General features: G+C 40.2%; 1 protein-coding gene across 1 annotated transcript in view; it reads right to left on the reverse strand.

Annotated features, from left to right (window-relative positions):
• The window catches only part of ELL2 (elongation factor for RNA polymerase II 2), a 73,681-nt gene that overhangs the window by 4,093 nt on the left and 49,711 nt on the right, over positions 1 to 19,877 (reverse strand). The window contains exons 5-10 of the mRNA XM_061424453.1: positions 14,685 to 14,944; positions 11,540 to 11,664; positions 11,280 to 11,367; positions 8,789 to 9,356; positions 6,170 to 6,236; positions 2,386 to 2,557 (exon numbers count right to left, since the gene is read on the reverse strand). Coding sequence (XP_061280437.1) covers positions 2,386 to 2,557; positions 6,170 to 6,236; positions 8,789 to 9,356; positions 11,280 to 11,367; positions 11,540 to 11,664; positions 14,685 to 14,944 — 1,280 coding nt within the window. The remainder of the gene's footprint in view (positions 1 to 2,385; positions 2,558 to 6,169; positions 6,237 to 8,788; positions 9,357 to 11,279; positions 11,368 to 11,539; positions 11,665 to 14,684; positions 14,945 to 19,877) is intronic.

The following is a 19,877-nucleotide window of genomic DNA, read 5'->3' on the forward strand; positions in this document are numbered from 1 at the left end:
AAGAGAACTTTTTTTCTTTGTGGTATAAACAGATAACTCACAATTGGCAAGGGTGTGGGAAATATTAATGATGGAATTAATTTGGTATAGTCTTAAAGGAAGGCAGTTTAGCAATTGCCATTAAGATTGCAAATGCAAAACTGACTCAGCATTTATACTTCTTTCAGATTATTTGTACCTGAATGAAATGACACATGTTCAGGGCTACTTGCTACAGTGCTGTGTGTAAAGCAGAAGAAAGTAAACACGGTCTAAACATCCACTGGGAAGGCAATGGCACCCCACTCCAGTACTCTTGCCTGGAAAATCCCATGGATGGAGGAGCCTGGTAGGCTGCAGTCCATGGGGTCGCAGCCACCAGGCTCCCCCGTCCCTGGGATTCTCCAGGCAAGAACACTGGAGTGGGGTGCCATTTCCTTCTCCAATGCATGAAAGTAAAAAGTGAAAGCAAAGTCGCTCAGTTGTGTCCGACTCTTAGCGACCCCATAGACTGCAGCCTACCAGGCTCCTCCATCCATGGGATTTTCCAGGCAAGAGTACTGGAGTGGGGTGCCATTGCCTTCTCAGAAGGAATCCTAAGAGGCCATTAAAGATGAGGGGAGTGCTGTATGTGCTTACGTAAAAAAGTTCTCTAAGATACATGTTGGTCAATGAAAAAAGCAAAGTACAAACAGTTTTATATAGTTTGGTATCATTTGTTTATAAGGGAGAAACAAAATATTATGTTCTGAGAATTTTTAATGAAATCAGATAATGTAATAAAGTATCTCAACTTACTGGAACATAAGACAAGGGTGCATCTTATCGATGATGACATCTTAGGTTCAATTAAATATGGTATATTCGTGAATTTACTTGTGTATATCTTATAATCACACAGCCTTCTGAAAGAATACACCGGGAACTGGTAATATTGATTTCCTCGAGGGAGGAGAATTGAGTTGCAAGGCAAGAGCTAACCTTTAAGTACCATATGACCTGGTATACTATGCATCTAAGCAGTTTCCAAATGCTTACATTTGTTCTGCACAGCTCTAATAATCTCACTCTATGGATGGGATTTTGAGTATTTTCAGGCAAGTAACCTTCCCAAGGTCATACAAGTAGAGCAGAGGTAGGAACCAAATGCAAGCCGCCTGGCTTCAGAGCTTGCTCCTAACCACTAAGCAGTTCTTAGAATTATATTTTAGTTTAAATATAATTGTGGTACCCTAGTAAATAACTATACAGAAGGATAAAAAAAAACCTCCTAACCACTGTATCACTCACTAACTTCTTGCACTCCCAACCACCCACTCCTCTGCAAAGTCTTCTATAACTTTAGGCAGCTTGTTTAAAAGATGGCCCACTAATAGAAGATATAGTGAATCTCTAGGGCTTCCTTGATGGCTCAGCTGGTAAAGAATCTGCCTGCAATGCAGGAAACCTGGGTTCGATCCCTGGGTTGGGAAGATCCCCTGGAAAAGGGAAAAGTATTCAACTCCAGTATTCTGGCCTGGAGAATTTCATGAACTGAAGAGTTCATGGGGTTGCAAAGAACTGGACACAACTGAGTGACTTTCACTTTCAGGGCATAGGTGCTTTTTCTTGTGTAGGTTCCTGCTGGAACAACAGTGGACTATGATGGAGACACCATTTGTGGCTGTGAAGTGCGACAAACTTATCTGTCCTACACAAGGAGGGGAACTCCCATTTATACCAGTCCTTTGGCTGAGGGCTCTAAGAACACTGTGGAGGCGGGTCAGGCTTCTCCTGCTCTGTGTCAGCTGTAGTAATATTACCACTTAAGGTAGGCAAGTGAGAATGGATTAATACCTGCTAACAAATGTCAGTAGTTGGACTAGCTGGAAGCACCCAGCTTTTCTTCACTTAAACCCCAAACCTGAGTGGTCTTAGGCTTCTTTTAATATTCTATGCCAGACTGAGGTTTAAAATAAATAAATTTACTCAAAATAGTAATTTTGGGAAATAGTATCAGATATAAGAACTATAGTCTGAGTAGGTAACGCAATCAAATATTTTGATGAATCCCAAATCCAGCTTTTTTTCCCCCTATTTAGTCATCTGTATTTTTTTTAGTACACTACATGTTATGTCACGGGAAGTACATGAGTATATATTATATATTTTATACATATTATATAAAAATAGTGATTTTTTTTTTTACATTGGAGGAAATAGAGGCTCATCGTGTTACTTATTTTTAAGAACTGTTTCAAATATTTATTTTCCTAGCTAATTCTAAGTCAAAGCCAAAAGCTGCAGAGAGGCTGGTCTGTGAAAGGACCTGCTCTGAAGGCTAGCAGGACGTCTGGGGATGGGCAGGGCAGAGAAAGGAAGAAGGCAAAATATGAAGTCAGTCCACTGAGGAAAACATGTGTTTACCTGATACTCTTTTGAGCCTGGAGAAAGGCGTTTTCGCTGTGCATCCAGTTTGATAAATCTTCTAGCCACAGTCTCCATCCTGGCATGCAAGGCCCTATATTCATCATACTCAGCGTTGAAGTCATCCTTGTAATTCTGGCGTTGCTCATAGGAGACGATGGCAATATATTTTCTAATAAGACAAAAGGTAAATGGAGAGGAGCTGTAGAACAAACATGACGCACAATATTTAAGCCAAATATTTGGAAACCGCATCTGTGCGTTGTTCCCTAGGCTGAGTCCCATTCTACCACTGCTTGAAGCCTGCCACTCCTTCAAAGACCTTCCAGGTGAAACTATCCCATAGCAGAGTTTAAAAACCTCGGTGAAGGAGAGTAAATGTGGGAAAACAAAACAAAACCAAACCATGGTGGCAATGGAATCACAGCGCAACTAGGAGACAGCACTCACAGAGGCAGCTTCCTACAGCCTTCTGCACTCGAGATAACTGACTGCTGTGTTAGCGGCAGAGGCCAGCCCTCTGCTAGTCACGTGGAGAGCAGAGGGCTGGTGGGGGACCTCGAGCCAGAGAATGTCACACAGTCACCAAGGGCTGAAGGCAGAGCGCTCTCTAGACCCGCTGCTTTATGAGAGGCAGTCTCTGTCTTTGGCCTTGCACACCTGCTGCCAGCAAGGTGCCTCAGGCCGTTCCCTCTGCCTTTCCTCCCATTTCTGGCGAGGCAAACATAAAATACAAAAGGGGGATTGTTTTACCATTAAAAAAAAAATAAGAGAGCAGGAAAAATAAAAAGGGGGAAAAAGGAATAATTCTCTAGTTCTTTTCAAACTTTTACTGCCATACTATGTGTAACAGAAAGCCAGTTTTATACTATCAGTTTATTTTCTTAATAGAAAGGCTACAAATATTTTACTTCAGGGTGTGAGTATCTCTAGGGACCTAGAGAATGAAAGTCATCTTCCCAGTGTCAGTCTGTTCAGTGGTGGTAAGTAAATCAATAATATTAAAGTTTATATCATTTGTGGATATGGGTCTTTGCAGTCTGTGCTCCTGTCATGGGATGCAAAATTCCCTTGATTTTTTGAGATAAAAATTGAGATTTTGAAGCAATTTCAGGCAGGAGCTTCAGGGTGCCCTGGGGGTACACATCTATTCTTTACTGAAGAAGATTTTGGGAGTTCAGTCCTCTCAAGAATGGTTTTAGACAATCTTATCAGTTTTGTTTAAAATGCAAAATAGCACAGATGTCTATTTGCAAATGTGAGAAAAGTGATGCAGTGAGCAACCTTAATGTCCTCATTAATATTTTTATTCCTGCTGAGTTAGACCGTGTGGAGGTTTAATTTTATAAGTGTAATTGAGACAGTGGTAGTATGCTGATTTAAAGCTGCCCTGCTAGTATACGTGCTATAAAAGGAACCTCACCAGCCAAGCAGGGAAGCTGTCCTCTCTAGAAACGTTCCTGGGGATAAGCATTCATAAGCAAAACGGCTTAGCTGAAACTCAGGTTCCATTTGTTATATAAAACATTTATCCCCCTTTCTTCAAGGAGGCCATACCCCCCTTTTAATTTAATTACCCCCTTAGGGAAAAAAGTACCAAAGTGGCCAGCAGTTGTGTTGCTATTTTATAGAAGATTATTTGGTTATACTGACATTTTAATGAAAAGTATTTCATTATTTTTAATAAAAATTATTATGGTTCTGCAGTTGGCTCTTAATGTAGTGATGGAATAAAATGTTAAATACTTTGGATAAGTCACAACCACAGTCTTATTAAGAAGTGTTCATATTATAAAAAAATTAGGACTGTTGTGGTTCAGTATGAATTATTCAGAGGCTGGTCATTAAAGGTTTTATAGGATGTCCTTTTGGTTTTCTTAAGAAACAGGTTTAAGTTCTATATTTTTAGTGATTTTTCTGAAATTTCATGCTTTATCACCATTTTAAGAAAATATGCAATATTTATATAAGATAGCTTTGGTTAAAATAAACTGCTTAAGTAAATTAAGCAATCATGGAGGTTATATATTTTCATGATTTTTAAAAGAACTAGAAAATGACAAACATACAGAAATGCACCGAGGCAGATATCTGCAGCAACCATCTGTAGATCAGTAAATTAGAAACAACTTATTAAGTACAGAATTAATTGCTTAAGTTGACAAAACACAGCCAACACTCTGAATACATGAGGGAACGGTTAGAATTACTTTTGAGTCTCCCCACATGATTTTGTCCTATGTAACAAATATACAGCAGTATTACCATTGTATAAGAGGAATTCAAAATCCGTCGAAAGAGAATGAGAGCACAGCACTGCAGCTGTTATTTGAGGGCACCACCTTTCACAAGGTTTGAAAGGGAACGCATTTGGAGAGGTGACCCCCCACATCAGTGGAGCCAGGCACTGTCCCCCATCCATCCCTGACCGGGCCAACGCAGTGGCAGCAGCTTTTCCAACCGCCCCCCACCCTCCCCACCCCCCGGCCCCAAACACAGACTTTTAAGATGAAAGAGTATTCAGCATGGTTTCCTGGATTCCTTTTAGTTAAGAGATGATAACCGGCATTATCATTCCATGCTGTATCATTCCCAAATAAGTATAGCTTTCACCACTACTGTTATGCAAAGTAACACATTTTTAGTGTAAAATGTTTTCTACTCTGGAAATGAACGTTTCATTAGACACGGAGCACTAAACCGCATAGTTTAACTTTGCACACCATGAGATGCTACTGATAAAGAAAAAATGTTCATACAGCCCAGGTTCCATTTTCCAGTCTACATGTAAGCTATCTGTTAATTTTCTAAGCTACTAGTGAGTAAATCTGTGTGTTCTTTCACTCTCCATTTTTCTAGACTCTTGCAACTTAATTATTTTCTTCTTACAAAAGCCTTTGAGTCTGAAAAAAAAAAGTCTAGAATTATGTGTCCAAGTTATAATTTCTGTGATAACCAGTTATAAGAAAGTCCCCAGCTTAGCATTTAGCAACTTGTTGTCACAACAAGAAAAACATTATAACTAGTATTAGAGCGAAATGAGCAAATTTTACTGCTCTCTCCTCTTAATTTTATGGCACAGCTTTATTTAAATCAAAAGCCATCTATCTCTGCTGCTGCTGCTAAGTCGCTTCAGTTGTGTCCAACTCTGTGTGACCCCATAGACAGCAGCCCATCAGGCTCCGCCGTCCCTGGGATTCTCCAGGCAAGAAGACTGGAGTGGGTTGCCATTTCCTTCTCCAATGCATGAAAGTGAAAAGTGAAAGTGAAGTCACTCAGTTGTGTCCGACTCTTAGCGACCCCGTGGACTGCAGCCTTCCAGGCTCCTCCGTCCCTGGGATTCTCCAGGCAAGAGCACTGGAGTGGGGTGCCACTGCCTTCTTTGTATTAACTGCAGAGGTTTAAGCACTTTATCAGTAATAAACTGTCCCTTTGGGGGCCCAAATGAATGACTGTGCACTGACAGACTGTCAGCTTTGAAGCGTAAGATCCCTGAAATCTTCCATAATCAAATGCTTGGCCTGGCCTCAGAACAAAGGACAGGCTTCTCTATACTTAAAGGCCACCGAGCAGAGCTCAGGGCAGGGGCAGGCACAACCTGCTGAAGCCGACAAGAGTGGACTGGGGACGAGCAGGCTTAATGGCAGCCTTTTTAATTGCAGGGGTGGCTCCAGGACTCTATTTCTGAACTTCTTACTGTTCTGATTTGCAAATTATGGGAAAAGAGTTTGCAAAGTTTCTCAAATTGAACAGTTCTCCCCCATTGGCAGACATTTAAACTTACATCAAATAATCTGGAAGTTCAATTGTTGAAGAAGGCTCCGTGGAGGCAGTGCAATCCTCTTTAACTCCTGCAAAGAAAAAAAAAAAATTTTTTTTCAAGCGTTCACCAAACAGTATGGTTACAAAATGCCTATAATTCTAAAATAGATCAGAAACATCTGGAACACTTTTCCTCAAATTCTATTCTTCCATCTCAATAAGCAACAGTGAGCAAGGAATACAATTGAGCACGAACAATAGAGGCCCTATGACCAGCGCCAGCAGAACCGACGCCAGGCATTGAAAGCACCCTGGCTACTGCAGTGTCTGCACAATAAAGGAATTCCATCTTAACCCAAGGTCAATCTTCTATTCTTTCCACAACAGTTGTGGCATCTGCCCAGCAATTCAAAGACTGTGGTGGCAGATGCAGCCAGACAATGGGAGATACAAACTTTATATCAACATCTACTTTTTGTAGGATTCAAATAAGGCAGATGAGATAATGAAGTCAGGTAGCAGAGTGCTTCAATCACTGTATTTTTGCTGCTATTCTTTTTGTATGCAGACAGTGCAATTGGGCAGGAAGTCTTCCCATCATTTTAAAGTAATTTAAAATGTTATTAGTGAACAATTTACACTCCTCTAATCTCTAACCCTCATAGTACTACATGGGTTTTTTCTTACGAGGCCAAAATAAATAGATAAATCAAGTCAGTCACTCAGAATTATGCTGTGAATCCCTCAGTATTCCATTTGTTTGAATGTACCATTTCCAGAGGGTATGTTTAGATTTTTTATTAGGGTAATTTTTTTTATCATTCAAAGTAGAATTAAACTAGTAACTCAAACCCAAGCCCTGCCTGCTGGCAAAACATACATGTTCAATATAAAACAAGAGTGAGTATTTAATAATTTCTTGGTTTAATATTTTAAAGGACAAACCACACTAAACAAATTATGCAGACCTTGTGGACTTACTGTGTGTGCGTATCTGATTCAGGCTTAGGTAAAAGCTTGTTTTTACAACAGCCCGAGTCTTAAAGGAAAAGGCATTGAGTGCTTGTCACCTGGCTTTTCCTTTGCTGCAGACATCAGATAAATTTCAATGGGTGCAGAGCATGTGGGTCTGAATCGGTCCTCAGTTTATGATAATCTCGACTGGCTGGTCCATCCTTAGTGAAGGATTTAGAGACTAGGTCTGCTTCTCTGGCTTCCAAGTGGGAAAATAGTCAAACTCTGCTGTAGGACTCAACGTTCTAGGATCCAGTCCTCCCAGCAGATGCCTTTGACTCAGGATTACCTTCTGATGGTGGGAAGTGTGGAGTGGAGCATACCCAGGAATCTGGCTCACTGAGCACAAAGTTTCATTATTCTCTTTTCTTTTCTTGATCTGGCAACTTCAAGTATGATAGTGTTTGAGGGAAAAAGCTTACAGCTGACTCTTGGGCTACTATACACTACCACGCTGATCTAAATATTTCAACAGCTATGCTTTGATGGGCAATATACTCAATCCACGTCAGTAAAGGCACTGAATCATACTATCCCCATAATCCAAGCTTCTCTCCTATGGTTAAAACGGTCAGTTAAATCTAAGTACCACAGGCTTTCAGTATTATGGGTGAATCACATAAAGATTAAACTCCTTAAAGTCTAGTCACTGAAGTACATTTTCTAAAGTTGTATTTTTCTGGGCAATTTTACCTTAGTTATGCTGGGTTTAAAACTGGTAGCAGTCCTAAATGATGAGCATGGATCTTCTCTATGCTGGTGTGTAAGACATTACGTTTTAAATATATGGACTAAGAGAAATCTAATTATGTCATTAGGTTTTAAAGATCGCTACACCTTAGGTAAGCAGTGTTTCTACCGACTAACTGTTCTTCAGAGGTAAAGCATGATTTTAGGCTTCTTTGGGTCTCTAGATATTTGACTTTTAAAGCTTCCAGAAATTTGAAATGGTTAAATTTATTAATAACAACTGATGTTAGTTTACTCAAACAATGTTCTCAAAATTGGGTGAGGGGGTGGAGAAAAAAACCCCAAATCTATCAAGCTAGTCACAAATAGCCTTGCACAAGACAAATTGCTCTCACTCTGAATGAAGATGATGCTATGGATCTCCACATGTAATTTTACCTCGCTTGTTTTATAAAGAATTTGACATTTCCCCTGTGCTATTATTAATTAAAGCAGGGTTGACCCTGTTTCTTTGGCAAAGAAGGAAATGAGTATTTTTATTGCTAATTGTGTGTCTGGTTAAATCAGTTCAAGAATGGCATATAATAGGTCATGTTGAGGTTGCACAATACTGTGACAGCTCTGGAGAAGAGCAACAAAGTCCACCTTCTCAAAGGGGGTCCCTGGAGGACCAAAGGTCATTTTCAGATGTCACCATCTTATTAATAAATACAGAAAACAATGGTTAATAGTTGGCTAAGAAGAGACAGAAAATGAATACTGTAAAATGGAAGAGAAAGAAACTTGCTCCAAAGGACAATACTAAAATTAATAACTAAACAGCAGGTCATTTGATAAAAAAGCATTACTAATTCTAAACAGCACACTCACATTCAGCACAGTCCCCTCTTCCTGTTCATTTAACCCACAGAGTTGGGTTTTTACAAATGCAAAATACCTTCATTGGAATCCGGATTGGAGTCATTCAGCTTGGCAATTTCCTCTTCTCTTTTAAGGTCCTCTTCCTTTTCCTCAATCATCTCAACGTCTTGCTTTTTTATTTGGTCCTTTTCCTTGTGTTTTTTAGATTTCTTCTTGGACTTTTTGTGAGACGAATGGTTTTCTTCCATAGGCTCTGGACACTTTAGTAGAACTGAACCAGGGGGTAAGGTTTCCAGAGAAGTCCTAGAGGTATATTTGTCTTGCTGGTCCTCATAGATACTACCATCTTGACTAAAACTGTCAACAGGTAGGTCTTGAGTCCCCCGGCCTTCTGGAGTGCTAGGGGAATTGGAGTTAGAATTTACAGTCTGAGGCGGGTTGGAGACAGGCAGGTGGGTTGAAGGCAGCGGTGGAGGCGAGGGGATGGCAGCGGCTGCAGGGGGCGGCGGGAGGCCTGCAGCGGATTTTTCACTGGTGGGATTCAAATGGCCGTTTAATGTTGGCGGCACTCTATTTGTCAGGTGAGATATTCGAGCCTTTTTATTCATTAAAGGATCAATGAAATCTGAATCCAAAAGCCGTTTCTAGGGATGGTGGTGAGGGGGAAACAGAGAAGAAAAAAAAAATAAATGAGCCGGTTTGCACTAAAATGTAATACATGTGTCACTCGTTACCATATGAACCGAGTAATTTTATTCATACTTAAATTTATAACCAATTTAAATTCATCACCAGCATCGTGTTAACTATTCTCTGAGCTTAAGGCACAACCTACAATAAGTTTTCATGTCTGGTGTAAAAATACCAGAATCTGGAAAATATGTTTTGTTTTTTTTTTTAATTTATTTATTTTTTTGACTGCACTGGGTCTTAGTTAGGGTATGTGGGATCTAGTTGCCTGACCAGGGATCAAACCTGGACCCCCTGCATTGGGAGCATGGAGACTTAGCCACTGGAACACCAGGGAAGGCCCCCCTAACATGTTTCTTGAAGAGATACATCAGATTATACTTTCTGATCATGCAACCCCACCGTCAATTCCTTGAGAGACTGCTGCTGCTGCTGCTAAGTCGATTCAGTCATGTCCAACTCTGTGTGACCCCATAGACGGCAGCCCACCAGGCTCCTCTGTCCCTGGAATTCTCCAGGCAAGAACACTGGAGTGGGTTGCCATTTCCTTCTCTAATGCATGAGAATGAAAAGTTAAAGTGAAGTTGCTCAGTCATGTCCGACTCTTTTTGACCCCATGGATTGTAGCCTACCAGGCTCCTCCATCCATGGGATTTTCCAGGCAAAAGTACTGGAGTGGGTTGCCATTTCCTTCTCCACTTGAGAGACTAGGCCAATTTATGTGGATTATATCACTCAGGAAGTGTATTAAATAGAGGTGGCCTCCTCCTTCTGCTGGCCACAGCTGACCTACTTATATTCAGTGAGAACCTCCTCTGAATATAACCAACCATTATTGGTTGTCAGAATCAACAGGGGAAGGAACAGGGCAACAAGCCTACATTTATTTGATCTCTTTGAATGTGCTAAGATGCTGCAGTTACAAGTATTTTGGCTGTTACTTATTATTTCCCCTGTCTTAAGATGGGAACAACCAGCACCTTCAAAATAGTTTCTCAATAAATCTCTATCATTGCTGAAATACTATCCACTTCCTCCCTGGCCCCCCTTAAATATATCTCTTCACTGGATTAAAAGATAAGTCTTAACAACTGGTACATAAAAATAATATAAAATCATGTTAATATCATCCTAATCCAGCAACAAAAATAACAGTATTTAAAATAAAAAGGCAAGTCAGAGAGTTGATCCCCACTTCTGTCCTGTCTCCCTAAGCCTCAGGAGAGGGGTTCAGGGACAGGAGCACTCTGTCTACAGCACTGGGGGAGACAGGTCGGTCTCACCACTAGTCCCAGAGACCTGAGAGCGTTCGAGGTGGTCTGAGAACCAGGTGGGCTTGAACTCTTACGCTGCTCAGGATCTCCACATCTTCTTCCAACTGAATCTTTTGGGGGGAACTCTAAGCTGGAATGGAGTCTAACTGGAATAGTCTGATTGGGATCTAGTCAAAAAGTGCTTTGAGAAAACATATATGGAAATGGCAGAACTTTTTATTTGCTTATATATTCAATTTTCTCTATAATCTAAGACTTGATATGAGGCTGAATAAATATTGTCTTCTAGTTAGTGATTAAATGGAAAAGTAGATAATCTCAGCAAAATGAAAACTTAAAGAACCGAATAACAAGGTAGACATTAAGTACCTTAATGACAAATAGTGCTATGTAGTGGCAAAGAGTTCTGGGTTGGGAGCTGGGATCTGAATTCTAGAGTGAGAGCTCTGTCTGAGCTAGTCACAACTTGCTATGTGACTTTGGGTAGGGAGGCTATATAGCTTTTTCTGGGTCTAATTTCTCTTACGTGTAAATCAGACAACCTGAAAAAAATGGTACCTAAAGTCCATTTCAGGGCTATGATTATATAAGTTTATGCAATACCTGAGGAGAAGATGCAGTGTCTCTACTAGAACATACAGGAGATTCTGAACGGCTGGTGCTGGCAGCATTCTGAGATGGGTTTAATTTTCTGTAAAGCATACACATGTCCCAGTTAGGGAGACAGTTTTCAAATGTTCATGATAGAAAGCCTACCCTTGCTTCTTTTTTTGCATCTCAACCCTAAACTAACAATGACTAAAATAATTACTTATTTGCATCATTTTTAAAGGCAGGGGAAAAAAAAAAAAAAAAGAACTTACCTTGAGAGCACTGACTCTAATGACCGTCTGTCTATTTCATTGTATCCAGGCCAGTCTCTTTGAAGTTCTTTAAAAACATAATCCTTTAAGGTGTATGAGAGGTCCTTAGGATTCAGATTGGCTACCTGGAACATGGTGTGAAAACAGAACATTAGATCTTTTTGCGATTTCCTAGCCTAAAACAGGCAATCTTTTGGATTTATACTGAAAATAACTATACCAAATGGCTCCAAAGGGACTGCTAGCTTTGCATATGCCAGATCTCAATAAATACTATTTGACTTCACTTGGGGAATTAAATAAAACTTTATATGCATATTTATTTTTTTTTCCTGGATGGCTGCTGTATGTTAAATAGTAATTATACCATTATGCAAAAAGTGGAGGAAGGTTTTTTTTTTAATAATTTTTTTTTCCTAGTCAAAGGAATCTAAGACAGTTTCCTTAACAACTTTGCTATTTATTTCTGGCTATAACTCCATTGGGGCTTTCCAGGTGGCTCAGTGGTAAAGAATCCACCTGCCAATGCAGGAGATGCTGTTCCATCCCTAGGTTGGAAAAATTCCCTGGAGAAGGAAATGGCAACCCACTCCAGAATCCTTGCCTGGAAATCCCATAGTCAGAGGAGCCTGGCAGGCTAGTCTGTGGGGTTGCAAAAGATTTAGGACTTAGCAACTATACAACATTAACTCCATTACTTTTGAGTCACCATACAAGTCCCTGACCACTTGTGTTAAGTAGAAATCAAACAGTGACTATATGCTGGTTTACAAACTTTCCCTTCAGTAATCAACAGAAATTATCTTCATAAATAGTATCAGTTCTGATGATCTTTTTTAAAATTTAAATTTATTTAATTGAAGGCTAATTACTTTATAATATTGTATTGGTTTTGCCATACATCAACATGAATCCTCCACGGGTGTACATGTGTTCCCTATCCTGAACCAGTTCTGATGATCTTGTGTGTCATCTTCTTAGCTTGCTAAGCTTGCTCCTTATAGCTGCCAGTTCTCCTGAAGAACCACTTTTTCAAAATCCTTGAAATTCCCCCAAACCAATAAATGGAAACAGAAACCAAAACAACCCCCAAATTACTGTTTTTAGTCAGCCAGTTTATTTGCAAGTGTAATCTTTTCCTACAATTCCTTGTGTGCCCAAGCCCAGGCTCCATTAACAACATAAATGTATGGATTCAGGGGCTGAACCAAGAGTCATTTCCAAGGCTGGCAGAGAGGTATTCTTTTATTTTCCTACTGGAATGGTCTTTTTAAATAACTTTACTTCTTTCCATGTCTTTTAAAAGTACTATAAATTATAATAGATATTTTATGCTTTTCTCACAGCTCAGCTGAATACTAACAATGTTGATATACAGTAGAAAACAATAGGCTTCTCTTAAAATTTAAAAATAAATTAAAATGAGATACAACCAGATTTCTCAAAGTGAAATAAATACAATGATTTTACAATCTACATTCTGCTAGCTCCTAATTTATAACTCCAGCTTCAGTTGCCCTCTGGCCCAGACCCTTACATGTAACTACCTACTGAATATCCGTCTCCATTTGGGTATGTCTAACAGACATCTTCCAAAGAGAGGGCGTGTAGACAGGACTCCTGACCCCCCTGCACACAGGCGTTCCTTTTCCTTCACTCCCTATCTCAGTCAGTGGCTCAGGATCCATTCAGTTGCTCCATTTTGTTGTTCTGGGGCAAAGTCCAAGAACTGGCATTTTTGAAAAAGCTCCCTAAGGGATTCTAATCTGCAGCTAGGACTATGCTGCGGATCTAGACTATGCTCAAGATTCTATCAGATAGTCAGCAGTAACGGCACTCATGTCTCACTTGCTCAGGAAGTAAGTACACCTACATTTAAAAATTATATACACATACACGATCACATGACCACTGACGCACATCAGTAGCAGCCTCTCTGTGAACTGCCTCTGCTATCATTTTGATCGCTCATCCTCTAACCTAGGAGGTAATTTACAACCTTTCTGAAAGTTCAGCCACAAATTATTTGGTGACTTATAACCTGAACCTCCCTCCTTCTCTAAACAAAAAACTGAACACACATAACTATACCTTTATCCTCATTCATTCTTTCATCCTGTCTCTTGAGCTCTTAAAACTGCTATGTGACAGATGGATTTAAATTAAGTGTTTTCAAAAAGTACTCAAATGACTTAATAAGATTGTTGAGATTGCTCAAGATATCTTGGGGACTGGTTAACCCAGAACTGAAGATTATGATTTTACTCTTTCATGACATTTAGTATCATGATATGAATACAAGAGAAAACAGATAAAAAATAGACTTAAAAAATGTTATTCCTTGAATAATAGATGGAAACCTGAAGGTGTATTTTATTTTTTAAAGATGAAATTTAAGAACTTTGAAAATGTTACTGCTTTAGAAAAAAAGAAAGCAGACTGTGATTTATAGTGGATTTGAATGCTAACCAACATTTATGACCCAAAATTATTTTGAAAAATACAGAAAGTTAGAGCCTGAAGAACTGTTGACTTTAACAAAAGTAATGACCTACATTTATACATAAGCTTGTTATTTTATGGTAACTGATCAGAGCTAATACTTAACACATTCATATCCTTTAATGAAGACAGGTGACTGATGTCAGCATATCCAATGGTAGAAAAAGGCCGAGTATTACAGACAGAAAGAGCATGCAGGGTAAGACATTCACAATTATTTAGTAAGTAAAAATATTCTAGTTTATACCAACCAAAGACCAATAAAATACACTGTATAACTTCACCTACATAAACCAGGAAAAAGTATGGCAACAGTTTAGTACATTCAGTACTAAGAGCAGACAGCAAAAACTTATTTTTTTTTTTAATGGACTTTCAAGCAAAATTTGTTTAATCCAAATGAAGATAAGGACTTGAAACTTTTTTCCAATCGTTCAGAAGCCTCTAACTTATAAAACCTAGTGTAACTGTTCAGTTAGTTTTTCATTAAATGTTTAAACCAAGATGAATTTAAGCTAATGTTCATATACCATTGATCAAAACGATCCTGAAATTTCTCTAACTCGATAATAATAACAAGCCTTCTTAAATGAACTCCCCAACAAGACGGTGGGCAGACGGAACTCTCTCCAGCTCTCCTCACCTGCTGCAGAACTGCTCCAAGGGAGTTCTTGTCTTTCTGATTGACACCGTCTTTCTGCAGTCGGGCCAGCAGCTCAGGTTTCTTATAGGCCTTCAGTGCCAGCAAGTGAATCACCCTGTCCCGATACGGCCGCTGAGAGACACTGTTGCTGCCGTGTGTCTTTCGAATTGTATTTGCAGGGTTCATGGGGGTTGACCTTTTCCTTTCAGGCACTGCATCTGAAACAGCTTGAGGAGCTTTCCGAATTTGCACTCTTTTCCCTAAAGTCCAGCAGAAATGACATTGTTAACACACTTGCAGGCAGTAACATCATGAGCATCTCAACTTCCATGACTGATTTAGGCATCTTTTCATTTCTGAAAGGAATAAAGACCTCATATTTCAGCTTTTGTTTTATAGAAAGATATGCAAACTGAAAGCATTCTGAATAAATGGCCTAAAATATAGATTTGGAATTTTCTGATAGAATCATTTATTGGAAAAAATAAAACTTATAGAAGCATTTTGGCCACTTAGCTACACATGGATAATAACTAGTGACACACACCATAGCAACACACTGGACATTTTAAGGCTGTAGGCATTTGATGTTAGGTGGAAATAATTTCCATATTCACCTGTGCTACTTACAGAACTTAAACCTACATATTGTATGTTGTTTCTTTCAGACATGAATACAACGAACATGCTAAATGTGGAAAATATCTATTTGTCTCACTAACGACGTACTCTCAGCTGAGCTCAGTCATTAGCTTAATTTCAGATTCAGAAGCCATGAAGAGAAGAGGCAGTCATAATTTGGGGTCAACCTTCACCAGGGTATTCACAAGCGATACTGCTTTTCAACAGAGCACAACAAACTCTGAGTCAAAAAACAAAAAAAACCAACCAACCAACAACACAGTCTCAGCAGGCCAGACAATCAGATCCCTTCTCTGTGGTGCTGAGACTACCCAGGTGAGTTAGAGGAGTGGAGCGGTAAGAGGAGGCCCTCACCCCAGTTCTGCACAGGCCAGTGCCATGCACACAATCAACTCACTGTTTGCTTAAACTTGACAGTGACAAGTGTTTGGCAAGCGGCTGCTTCTAGAAAATACTGTGGGCTATGTGGATTCTACATGTGGGTGAAGCCATTAGGACATGGCTGGTCACTGATAACACCTGGTGACCATTCCTTGCAGAAGAAACAGAAATGAGAATGAAACTGGACTGACCCTCACTTTATGATTTCTGAGGTGAAATCTGAGTTCATTACAAAAGCCTCCAACTTTATGCCCTTGGGTTAAAGAGAAGGAAGAACTGGTAATGACAGCCAACGTGGAGCCACTGCACTAGGGATAATACTAGCAACTAGAAACAATGGAGAAGCAAGAGCAGTCTCTCCTGTGCTGTGACCGTGGGTGAGAGCTGCGTGGGGCAGGAACTGTACTGAAGAGCAGTCCTGTCCATGCTGGGTCTTCACGGCCTGGCCAGAGGGGCTGTTTATTTGCTGTAATCCTACCTAAAGGAAAAAGAATGATCTCACTGGCTCTTACATTTCTTTACAATCTGGACATCACCAATTGTAAATATCAGATCAAAATACTGACCAACAAAGGAACCAACATTAAAGGGTCACTGCCCAGGGATAAGAGAAGCTATTAAATTAAGGTACAATTAGTTTTGGAGGTGGATTTAGATCTGGTTTCTGTATTTTTCTTCAGAGATAGTTAGATCAGTGTCAGATGTGCAGGGAACTAATATTTATCTTGCACCAATTACGGGATGAGAGTGGGGCATTGTGCTAAGAACTTTACACATATAATATAGTCTCACAGTTAACTTGATGAGGTAGGCCTTGGTCCCATTTCACAGATGAGAAAAGTAGAGTTTCAATGGGATAAGCTCAAAGAGTAAAGTGCTCATTTAGTATTTGGAAGTTTCTGTGATTAATACCCAAGGTTTCCTACTTGTACTTCTTTTATTGGAAAGGTTTTACGAACAAATGCCCAATGTCTGTTCTTGATTCATGTTGGGCTGCCAGCTTCCTGTAGACGAAGCTCTGGCTGTTTTGTCAATCAGATTTTGATGGCTCACAAAATGAACTGACCAGCAGAGTATCAAAGAGAATGATAGCAAGAGAACAAGCAGATGGCAGAGAAGCAGAATCAAGGTGGCCTGTCCTGTGTTTTCCCACATTACCAGGCTGCCCGAGTTTGAAGACACGTTGAAATTTCTAATATGGCAACTACAAACCTTCCAACCCACCATTTCTCAGTTCCAACAGTGTTAGCAAATAGCACTATTCCTTGAAATTTTAATAGGAATTTGTGGAAAGAAAGAATAAAGGTCAGGCAAGTTTAGGAAATGATATAAATTCCACACTCCCCTCCCCCTTGAAACCTGCTTAACTTCCACTTCCCCAAACCAAGCTGACTGTGGATCCCTTTCCCACACTCTCTGGGGAGGGGGAGGGGTGAAGGATGGTTTTTAGCTAACTCATACTACCATGACTGGTGATTTAGAATGAATTCAGGCTAGCAAGGAAGGTAAATAGAAATGAAAACAAAAACAGGACTATCACTGTGTCGCAGGCTGCCCGACCTCTTCTGTAGGTCTGACCAACCTCTGGTCCCCGGTCTCAGGAGAGCCCCCAAGGTCTCCTGAGTTTACCCCACCCTCCCTGACGTGGACAGAGGGCAGCCAAATAAGGCAGGCTCACTGTGAACTTAAGAGGGGTCTAAGTACGATGTCTGGCAAGAAATTAGGATCTGGTTAGGGATACGACTGCCTTGGAGTCTCAGCTGGGATGGAATGCTAGACTATCATCAGTCCATGAGTCTCCTACCTGCAGAACACTCACTTCACCTTTACCTCATTTTAAATAGCCAGTCACAGGGTAACCTATTTCTTTCAAATGATTAAAGAAGAATGGAGCCACACTGGGCCACGGGGTTTTACACAAAAGTCACTGGCTCCCCACCTCCCCATCAGTTTGTGCCAATTTAACCAGGAAGGAGTCCTCTGATTTAAGGGAAGACAGGCTACAGACGAAGAAAACATCAGTATTGTATGTATGCAATTAGAGAATTGAGATGCTAAAGTTAAAAAAGAAAAAAAAATAAATAAAATAGAGCAGGAAAATGTCAGGTTCAAAGTGGGCAGAAGAAAGGCTTTATTTTTATTTTCTTACATTTGCCTCAGAAAAGTCCTTTTAATAAAGCCCATGGGAGAACCTAATTCTCTTCCCAGACCCAACTGCTAATCAATTCCCTGGGCTCCTTATATAAACAGCAGCAGCAGGTCCGACAGAGTTGGGTAATCTGGGACTAAATCTGAACTGTTTTGTTTCCTAACAAGGAGTCCACTTCCAGCTTCTCCATTTAATACGCTGGTGATAGGACTTATCCCTTTAATGACTCTGAGTAAACAATCTGAAAGGAAGGTGTTAAAGCAGGCCCTCCGAAGGAGAGCAGGGACAGCAGCTGTCTTCTGCAGTTGTTTTTCTTTTCTGTGGAACCTAACCAGAAACCCTGGCAACACCAACCTGAGGCTTTAATAAAAACACTGGCAGGACCTTGACAGTGGTGTGACACTGTCATGGTTAAATACATGATCTACTGCAGGGGAAACCATTTCCACTACTTAGCATTTGGGATCACTTCTTCAAAAGGTTTACTATTAAAACATATGTAAACCTCAGTCACAGAATGCTGGAACGACAAAGGACCTTAGATGCTAACCTAAGTTCAAAACCCTTTATTTAGTATTTGAGAAAATTAAGGTCTCCATGTTAAATGATTTTGTCCAAAGTCACTCAAATAGGTACTAACATCAAAAACACGGAGGATGGGAGCAGAAGTTGAAAAGACTGGAAAAAGGATCTTAGAAATTACATTGGTTGGGTTATTTAATATACCTAAATAACTAGCATACTTACAAATTTATGATTCAATACATTTCCAGAATTTAGATAGGAGTCAGTGAGCAGACATAAGATCCTGGTAAACTAGAGGTGATAAGTGTTTCGTTTTAAACAAAGGGGAAGGATCATAACAAAACAACAGTGCTCATCAATGATATAAATGGCATGACTACAACTGGACATAGTACTGACAAAAGGATAACCATATTTTCTAGGTTAACGCTTCTGTTCCTTTCCAGGCAAACAGGCTTTGCTTTTTTTTCTGCAGCCCACTGGAGGGTCATAGAAGCTCACGTTCCTGGTTGCTTAGGCTAGCTGAGCCCTAGGAGCTCAGCCTTCCTTCCCTGAAGCTGGGCTTGTGCCCTAATTCAACTGTCAGAGGCCTGGCACGATGCCATCACAACCCACAGTGACGCCAGCGTTATTTCTATTTGTCTTCTACCCAGCTGACACTATTAAAAGAAACCTTGTTCTACAGGGGCTTCTAAGCTGCCAGAGGTCAACTTCTGTTATCATCTCATAAGATAAATTCAATTATGAACTAAAGAGGTACCTCCTATTGTCTTATGAAAAAAGCCACAACTTGTTAATGAGGCCAAGCTCCTGGTTTTCCTATTTGCTGATACCAACAGCTTCATGTGTGAAATGGAGAGGCAATGATTACCCACCTCCGAGGGTGACTGTGAGCTTAGATGACTGACTACGTGGACAGTGCTAACCAGTCCCTTGTGCATCAGAAGCGCCTGTTAAGTGCTGAGTAATGTTAGTACTGAAGGGTGACAGACAAGCATTTTACAGAGCGGAGTGAGTCAGTTTTGAGATACTGGAAAAAGCAGGAGGATACAAACTGAGCTGCCTGGAAGGAAAGACACATGGTAAGGGCCTGGTCCTGACAGAATTAAAAGAAAAAGACGAAAACATGCCATAGTACAGAGGAGTAAAAAAATAAAAAACAAATACAGTAGAGCCAAGCTGGAGTCTTTTGCTCTACTGTACACAGAACTGGTCAGTCCCTTTTTTTTCTTTTCTTAAGGGTAGCGTGTGCAGTTTTGAGTTCTGAGGTGAAGAACTGGAGGCAGTCCAGAGGAGAGCAATAAGAATAATTAAAGGGTTGGGATGCGGGCCATATTAAGAAAAGTTAAAAGGAGCTGGGGTTATTTGACTTAGAGAATAAAGGGCTGAGGAGGTTAATGACAAGACTGAAGACCAGAGAACACTGTGCTGTGATGGTGTAGCCCAGGGCGCTGAGGAGAAGGCTAACAGAGCACTGGGTTGGCAGAGATCGCCAC

This window comes from Bos javanicus, chromosome 7 (genome assembly GCF_032452875.1).
Source record: "Bos javanicus breed banteng chromosome 7, ARS-OSU_banteng_1.0, whole genome shotgun sequence".
NCBI lineage: Eukaryota > Metazoa > Chordata > Mammalia > Artiodactyla > Bovidae > Bos > Bos javanicus.